General features: G+C 44.1%; 1 protein-coding gene across 1 annotated transcript in view; it reads right to left on the reverse strand.

Moving 5' to 3' along the window:
* Positions 1 to 5,562: 5,562 nt before the first annotated feature.
* col11a1a (collagen, type XI, alpha 1a) overlaps positions 5,563 to 9,386 on the reverse strand; it is a 251,811-nt gene continuing 247,987 nt past the window's right edge. The window contains exons 60-61 of the mRNA XM_043700060.1: positions 7,839 to 8,072; positions 5,563 to 7,727 (exon numbers count right to left, since the gene is read on the reverse strand). Coding sequence (XP_043555995.1) covers positions 7,581 to 7,727; positions 7,839 to 8,072 — 381 coding nt within the window. The 3' untranslated portion in view covers positions 5,563 to 7,580. The remainder of the gene's footprint in view (positions 7,728 to 7,838; positions 8,073 to 9,386) is intronic.

Below are 9,386 nucleotides of genomic sequence, written 5' to 3' on the forward strand. Positions count from 1 at the left end.
TGTCGTGACCTTTGAACTGCTTTCAAAATCTTTCCCTTCACCCATTACACCAAAGGTCCTTGAGAGAGAATCTATTAATTTCTTATGAATAATCATTGAGTATAGAAGCAATATTTGTGTTTTGTTAACTTGTGTCTCAAAAGATAGGTAAGATGGGAATTTTGTTAACTTTGATTAAATCTTGAACTTCCATGATGACTCTAGGATAGCAAAGCTTGATTTCCAGTGCACTATCCCAGTGAGGTTTGTCAAAGCTGGGGGCCCAACCAGGATCAATCCTGAAACTGAGGCAATGAGGATTTTGGGGTAACAATGGGAAATGACACACATGAAGGAAAATACCAGCTTCCGGACTCCATTTAAAACGTGGTACTGGAGATAGCAAAGGAAATCCAGTAGGTGGTAGACCATATGACTCTATAATGTAGGAGCAGAAGGAAGTGGGCCATTCAGCCCATCATGTCTGGCCCATAATTCACTGAAATTGTGGCTGGTTTGATAATCCTTCACTTTCTCAGTGTCCTACCTTTCTCCCCCATAACCTGGTAATTCTCTTATAGATCCTAAAACTGTCTCTCTCAACCTTGAAAATACTTAATGTCTTAGCCTCAACAGTCCAATCATCCACAGATTTGCTCTCCTTGAGGGAAATGAATCCACTGATTTCTGTTATCAATGTACAACATCTTATTCTGAAATGATGCCCTCTGGTCCTAGATTCTTCTACAAAGTGTTTTCCATGTTCACTCTGGCAAGTGTCCTCAGAATATCCTGTTTTTCAATCAGGTCACCCCTCATTTTTCTGAATTCCAATGAGTACAGACCCAAACTACTCAACTTCTCCTCATAAAACAGATCTAACAACTCAAAACTGGGTATTCATGAGGCACTGTGGGCCATCAACAGCAGCAGAACTGTACTCCAATACAATCTACAACCACATGGCCCGGCATATCCCCACTCAACCATTACCACCAAGCCAGAGGATCAAACCTGGTTCAATGGAGAGTGCAGGAGGGTATACCAAGAGCAGCACCAGGCAGATCTGAAGATGAGGTGCCAACCTGGTGAAGCCACCAAACAGGATTACTTCCAAACAGCATAAATAACCAGTGGTAGACAGAGCCAAGCAATTCTACAACTAATGGATCAGATCTAATCTCTGCAGTCCTTCCACATCCAGTGGTGAATGGTGGTGGATAATTAAACAACTCACTGCAGGAGGAGGCTCCACAAATATCCCCACCCCCAATGATGGGCAAAAGCTTTAGCCTTATCAATACAAAGATAAGGCTAAAGCATTTGCAAAAGTCTTCAGCCAGAAGTAGACGACTCATCTCGGACTCCTCCTGTGGTCCACAACATCACAGATACCAGTCTTTAGCTAATTCGATTCACTCCACGTGATGTCAAGAAATGGTTGGAGGCACTTGATACTGCAAAGGCTATGGGCCCTGACAACACCCTGGCAATAGTACTGAAGATTTGTGTTCCAAACTTGGCGATCCCCTAGCCAAGCTGTACCGTGGCTGTACCTTCATGGCTAACCCACCTACAACTGCACATTATGGGCAATTATTTTTTTCTCTGAAATGGCTTGCTTGCACAGAGGCAATTGAACATGGCTAATCTACCTAACCTGCACATCTTTGGACAGTGAGAGGAAACTGGAGCACCCAGAGGAAGCCCATACAGGCGTTGGGAGAATGTGCAAACTCCACACAGACAGTCGCCCAGGTTCCTGGTTCCCTGTGCTGTGAGGCAACCTTGCTTACCACCGAGCAGCCCTTCCCACAGTTTGTCTATCATCTACAAGGCATAAGTCAGAAGTGTACAATTGAGTTTGTTTTTAATAATTAACATGTTTGTCTCAATGAAGTAAGTGGTACATTAAATTAGATTTTGTTTAATTTTTTTTGCAATCAGGGTCACTGGACTCAAAACGTTAACTCTGTTTCTCTCTCCACAAATGCTGCCAGATCTGCTGAGGTTTTCCAGCAATGTTTGTTTCAGATGTCCAACACCCACAGTTCCTTTGTTTCAATTTACCATTTACTTTGTTTCCACTCCAGCCATCACTAACACTACCCACAATCCCATGAACATTAATTTTACTCACTAATCTCTTATGTGGGACTTTGTTGAAAGCCTTCTGAAAGACCAAATAAACGGCATCTACAGGCTCTCCCTGATCAGCTACATTCACGAGCTACATTCCTGAAGAATTCCAGTTGATTTGTCAAGCCTGTTTTCCCCATTTAAGTCCATTCTGATTGTGTATAACCCTGTCACTGTTTTCCAGGTGCTCTGCTATTAAATCTGTTATAATTTGCAGTTACTAGTGGTGTTCCACACGGATCTGTTTTGGGACCATTGCTGTTTGTCATTTTTATAAATGACCTGGAGGAGGCGCTAGAAGGTTGGGTGAGCAAGTTTGCAGATGATACGAAAATCAGTGGAGTTGTTGACAGTGAGGAAGGATGTTGTTGTGGTTCTGTTCGCCGAGCTGGAAGTTTTTGTTGCAAACGTTTCGTCCCCTGTCTAGGTGACATCCTCGGTGCTTGGGAGCCTCCTGTGAAGCGCTTCTGTGGTATTTTCTCCGGCATTTATAGTGGCCTGTCCCTGCCGCTTTCGGTTGTCAGTTTCAGTTGTCCGCGGTAGTGGCCGGTATATTGGGTCCAGGTCGATGTGTTTGTTGATGGAGTTTATGGATGAGTGCCATGCTTCTAGGAATTCCCTGGCTGTTCTCTGTTTGGCTTGCCCTATAATGGTAGTGTTGTCCCAGTCGAATTCATGTTGCTGGGACTCATCCACAAGCATAGCACTCATCCACAAACTCCATCAACAAACACATCGACCTGGACCCAATATACCGGCCACTACAGCGGACAGCTGAAATTGACAACCGGAAGCGGCAGGGACAGGCCACAATAAATGCCGGAGGAAACACCACAGAAGCGCTTCACAGGAGGCTCCCAAGCACTGAGGATGTCACCTAGACAGGGGACGAAACGTTTGCAACAAAAATTTCCAGTTCGGCGAACAGAACCACAACAACAAGCACCCGAGCTACAAATCTTCACCCAAACTTTGAGGAAGGATGTGTCAGGTTACAGTGGGATATAGATAAGTTGCAGAGCTGGGCAGAAAGGTGGCAAATTGAGTTCAATGTAGGTAAGTGTGAGGTGATTCACTTTGGTATGAGTAACAAAAAGATGGGGTACTGGGCTAATGGTCGGATACTTGGTAGTGTGGATGAGCAGAGGGACCTTGGTGTCCATGTACACAGATCTCTGAAAGTTGCCACCCAAGTAAATAGTGCGGTGAAGAAGGCATAAGCCGTACTGGCTTTTATTGGTAGAGGAATTGAGTTCCGGAGTCCTGAGGTCATGATGCAGTTGTATAAGACTCTGGTACGGCCGCATCTGGAATATTATGTGCAGTTTTGGTCGCCATACTATAGGAAGGATGTGGAGGCACTGGAACGGGTGCAGAGGAGGTTTACCCTCAGCGAGTCGTGAGTTCATGGAATGCCCTGCCAATAGCAGTGGTGGACTCTCCCTCTTTATGGGCATTTAAACGGGCATTGGATAGGCATATGGAGGATAGTGGGCTAGTGTAGGTTAGGTGGGCTTGGACCGTCGCAACATCGAGGGCCAAAGGGCCTGTACTGCGCTGTATTTTTCTATGTTCTATAATGAACATCAGGGTGACTGGTTTATAATTTTGTCTCTACCTCCCTTTTCAGATAGTGGGGTTACATTAGCTACACTCCAATCTCTAGAACTTTTCCAAAGTATAAAAAATCTTGCAAGGTGAACATGAATGCATCCACTATTTCTAGAGCCACTTCCTGAAGTCCTCGGGATGTAGTTTATCAGGTTCTGGGGATTTTTCAGCCTTCATTCCCACCAATTCCCCCAACACTATTTCCCTCATAATACTGGTTTTCCTTCAGTTCCTCCCTGTGTTCCCTGAATACTGTTGTTGCCCTCTTTTGTTTTGCTTGGCCTGTAGTAACTGACTTCTAGCAGTGAGTGAGAGTTCCTCGAACTGCAACACAGGGGTGATCGAGGATAGTTCCTTACCTGCGATCTTTACTCATGAACATTCAAACCCAGGCCAGTGCTCACAGGTACCTCACCATACAAGTATACTTCAGGAGAGTTATAAGTGGCTTTTTTAATTGCTGTCCTTTATCCCTCAATGGGAAATCATAAAATGTGTGTGCAATTTGGGATATAATTCACAGATTATAGAAGATGGTGTACTCTGCTGCTACTGAGTGTCAGTGGTGGAGGAAGTGGATGCTTGTGGATATGGCACCAATCAAGTCAGCTGCTTTGTCCTGAATGGTGTCAAACTCCTTGAGTGTAGTTGGAGCCACACCCATCCAAGCAAACGGGGATCTACAAGTCGCACTGCAGAAATTCACCAAAGATCCTCAGACAGCACCTTCCAAAACTACATCTACTTCCGTCTAGAAGGACAAGGGCAGCAGATACATGGAAAACCACACCCTGCAAATTCCCCTCCAAGCCCCTCACCATCCCGATTTGGAAATACATTGCCATTATGTCAGTGCCACCAGATCAAAATCCAGGAACTCCCTTCTTCCAGGACATGGACTATAACAGTTCAAGGAGGCAGAACAGGGAAGCTCTGTATCCCTGTTTGAGCAGCTGACAAAGGTGGAACACTGTGGGCCTGTTTTGTATACAGTATTTCCCCTGGGTCTACTGAGCTGTGATGTCCCTGTCATTAAAGATGCCCCAGTTTATGAATCAGCAGTGGGGGGGCGGTCAGGCTGGTTGAGTTCGGCCAGGATCTGCAGTCTGTCTGGGCTAATCCCTCTCCCACACTGCTCCAGAGGGGGATGCTATACTCTCCGTGCTTGCGCTGTTTTTGGCAGGATCACAGTCTTTAGCTTATACATATCCAGGGGCGATCACACTGCCCACTCCCTCCACCTGACCCACAGCTGTTTGAGCAAAAGCTTCAAGAGCGTCATTGTCCCACCTATCCGCTCCACCCTCCTCTCTGACCTACCACCTTCTGTCAGGCTACTGTTTATGGAGGCTTGCTGTGTACTGTCATCTTTTCTATCAAAGCGACAATGATATTTCATACTGGATCGTGGTGTGTCATGGGAAGATGCCATAGAAATGCAAGTCTCCCTTTCCACTGGGAGCCTGTGATGTCAGCAATGGGACTGATTCAGGCGCTATACAGACAGGGGAGAACCAATGGAAAGAATTCAGGAGCAGGCTGTTCAGACATTTTTGAGATGGGACAGCTGGTTTGCAACGCAGAGTAATACTGATTGCACAGGTCCAACTCCTGTCTTGGTAAAGGTACTCTGTAGCCTTACCTCCCTCCCCTCCCCTCCCCTGAGGAGCAGGGACCCTCAGGATACACTCACTATCAGATGCATCTCTCCCTGTCTCTCTCTCTCTCTCTCTCTCTGTCCAATGAGCAAACTGTAGAGACGGCAGAAACTTTCATTTTAATAGCTTTACACACCCAAGCTGAGAAGAAGTGCTGAATCGTGCAATCCGATCGAAAGCTTTGAAAATTATTTTATTTTTATATAAACTTTTTTTAGTAAAATACAGAAAGTGATTTGCTACAGGTGTAGCAATACAACGTAACTGTAAATCTGAAAGCAGTTTGATTTTCTCATCTAACGCAAATCATTCTACAATTAATTTATACACCAACAGAAGACTGAATAAGATTGCCATGTGTGTTCTTCATAAATCTATATAAATAGGAAACCATTCAAGGAGGTATCTGTTTTTGATTGTAGTCTTTGACATGATTGATTTAGTTATAAAGCTGGGACTGAACTGGTGAGAAACCCCTCTCACTGTTAACTTGGAGGAAGTTTGTTGGTTCATTGTAAGCTCCTTACGTCAGATTGTTGTGAGGGCTTAGCCCAGGTTCTAAATTTCCCCACAACACCATGCTTACCCTGAGATTTCTCCGGTTTTAATTCAAACAAATTTCTACCAAGCTCCAAAAAAAATACTCTTTTAAAAAAGCAGAACTACCAAGGTAGACAAGACTTGACTTTTATTCATGAAATTCTCTTACTATTTTCCAGGTCGATATTTACAAACGTTGCTCTGGAAATGAGAGGAAAGGCAGTATTTCCATTTGAATCTCAAGTGTCACAGATTATTGGATGGAGTCTGAATACCAATCAACTTTGAAGGTTAATAGTTAACCAAACACTTCTTTTCAAGTCTTACATCGATCAGGAAACAAATTCCAAGATGGAAATTGTTAGAGAAGGAATTGCAAAATCCAATGTTAACAAACAATGAATGTGGAATTTTTGGATGTAAGTGGATCATTACTTACTTGTTTCTTAGCAATGAGTTAGAATCACATGACCTAGACATATTATGGTCTTTGCATGGCCTTTCATGAACAATGAGTTAAATAGTTTGTTTAAAGGGAGAGAGCAGCCCAGTCTAGCTTCTCCAGGCAGCACTTAGCTTTAATAAAAGGTGTCTCAAATAACCCATAGACCTCATGTTCCAACCACTGGAGAACCAATTTCTCTGCTTCAACTAAAGAGTGCCAAGCAAAGCAGAAAGATTGAGTGTTTTGAGGGGAGCACAGCAAGAGGCCAGGAGAATGCGTTCTTAAACGCAGGCTGTGTAAATCGCTGAGATTCACTGGAGAAGCCTGAACTTATCAAATGTAGATTAGTCAATTCTGCAAGTGCTTTTGACTCCATTTTACATCGTGGACATTTCAGAATCCAATGAAAATGTATAAATATAGCACCATAACACAGTGTCCTGCACCCTTTTGCAGAGTCAGTCTCCACAATTGGGCAAGTCGCTGTAAAAGGAGACATCAGCAGCATCCTAAAAGGAGCTGTCAGTTACAGGAGCATACAGTTCACTTCATCACCATGGGTGGCCCTTTTAAAGGAATTCTTCAATTGGCTTCGAGTTCCAATGATATTCACTTGGCCTCAGCTCAGCTCCCAGTTACATGTTAAAGAGCAGCATCTGTTCACACAAGTACAGTGCAGGAAAGAATACAGCTCATTCACAAGAGGCTAACATTTTATTTTGTTTCTTTCTAATTATTACAGTTTGCTTCTGAGTTTCCAAAAAAAAGTTAAAAATGGCTCTTTAAAAAATGGCAGCTAGAGAGACACATGCAAGTTCTGAGAGTGGAAACAGATATAAATGGTATTTTACAATAAAATAATTACAGTTCATTAAAATACACCTTCAGACCACCTTGGCAACGTGTGTGAGCACCTTGAGTAGTCAGTTATACAGTTTCTGCCACTCTCTGTTGGCTGATGTTCTCCCTCCAGATTGGACCAAAGCTTTCCCTTTGGCAGCGATACAACTCCACACCATTGTACGTTCCTCTAGGATCCCCACAATAGGTTTAAGTCATGTGATTCTGACCCCACAAGGGCATTTAATAATTTCTAGATAATAGTACATACATACACAGTGAGAGAATGTTTACTCCATCCAGGATCAAAACTTGCACGTGTCTTGTAGTGGGTGGGTGCGATGAAGGTTTTGGTTTGTCTCAGTCTCTTAGCCCAGGAAACAAACAGGACCCACCTCAAATCCAAACTTCTGGTTCGTGTTGCCAAAGTCACTCACCAACAAGTCAATGATAGGCACTTGATCCACTTTTGGAGTGTTAATCTCGAGTACAGTCTTTTCTAAACCTTTCCGGAACTGAAAAAACAACAACATAGATATTTACAGCCTCAGCACAGGATAAAATCTGAGTTGAACAGAGACTTAAACTTTATACAGTCTTACACAGACCAATCATACAGCACTCACCATACAACCATCTGAGATGGCTTTGATGTACAGATTATTATCATGTGACATCTCCTCGTCATTGGAACCCAGGAATCGGAGTGCCTTATCGTAGCTGTCTGAGGCTGCATCGTACCAGGCCACGGAGTTCTGACAGTTATATGTGAGATTCTGCCTTGCAGAGGCACTCAACAGCTTCAGGAATGTCATTTGAACCAAGTTAATCGGCTCACCCTGGGCGTCCACATATGCCAGCTGTGAAAGGAGCACGGAGACAAGAGTTTAAATTATTCTCAGAAATCAGTGGAATTAGGAAATCAACATTTAAAACACACAGCTCTCATTCGCTCTGCTTTAGAACATAGAACATAGAACAATACAGCACAGAACAGGCCCTGGGCGTCCACATATGCCAGCTGTGAAAGGAGCACGGAGACAAGAGTTTAAATTATTCTCAGAAATCAGTGGAATTAGGAAATCAACATTTAAAACACACAGCTCTCATTCGCTCTGCTTTAGAACATAGAACATAGAACAATACAGCACAGAACAGGGCCTTCGGCCCACGATGTTGTGCCGAACATTTGTCCTAGCTTAAGCACCCATCCATGTACCTATCCAATTGCCGCTTAAAGGTCGCCAATGATTCTGACTCTGCCACTCACACAGGCAGCGCATTCCATGCCCCCACCACTCTCTGGGTAAAGAACCCACCCCTGACATCTCCCCTATACCTTCCACCCTTCACCTTAAATTTATGTCCCCTTGTAACACTCTGTTGTACCCGGGGCAAAAGTTTCTGACTGGTCTACTCTATCTATTCCTCTGATCATCTTATAAACCTCTATCAAGTCACCCCTCATCCTTCGCCGTTCCAACGAGAAAAGGCCGAGAACTCTCAACCTATCCTCGTACGACTTCCTCTCCATTCCAGGCAACATCCTGGTAAATCTTCTCTGCACCCTCTCCAAAGCTTCCACATCTTTCCTAAAGTGAGGCGACCAGAACTGCACACAGTACTCCAACTGTGGCCTAACCAAAGTCCTGTACAGCTGCAACATCACTTCACGACTCTTGAATTCAATCCCTCTGCTAATGAACGATAATACTCCATAGACCTTCTTACAAACTCTATCCACCTGAGTGGCAACCTTCAAAGATCTATGTACATAGACCCCAAGATCCCTCTGTTCCTCCACCTGACTAAGAACCCTACCATTAACCCTGAATTCCGCATTCTTATTTGTTCTTCCAAAATGGACAACCTCACACGTGGCAGGGTTGAACTCCATCTGCCACTCCTCAGCCCAGCTCTGCATCATATCTAAGTCCCTCTGCAGCCGACAACAGCCCTCCTCACTGTCCACAACTCCACCTATCTTCGTATCATCTGCAAATTTACTGACCCACCCTTCGACTCCCTCATCTAAGTCATTAATAAAAATTACAAACAGCAGAGGACCCAGAACTGATCCCTGCGGAACTCCACTTGTAACTGGGCTCCAGGCTGAATATTTACCATCTACCACCACTCTCCGACTTCGACCAGTTAGCCAGTTTTCTATCCAA

This window comes from Chiloscyllium plagiosum, chromosome 11 (genome assembly GCF_004010195.1).
Source record: "Chiloscyllium plagiosum isolate BGI_BamShark_2017 chromosome 11, ASM401019v2, whole genome shotgun sequence".
Lineage (NCBI taxonomy): Eukaryota > Metazoa > Chordata > Chondrichthyes > Orectolobiformes > Hemiscylliidae > Chiloscyllium > Chiloscyllium plagiosum.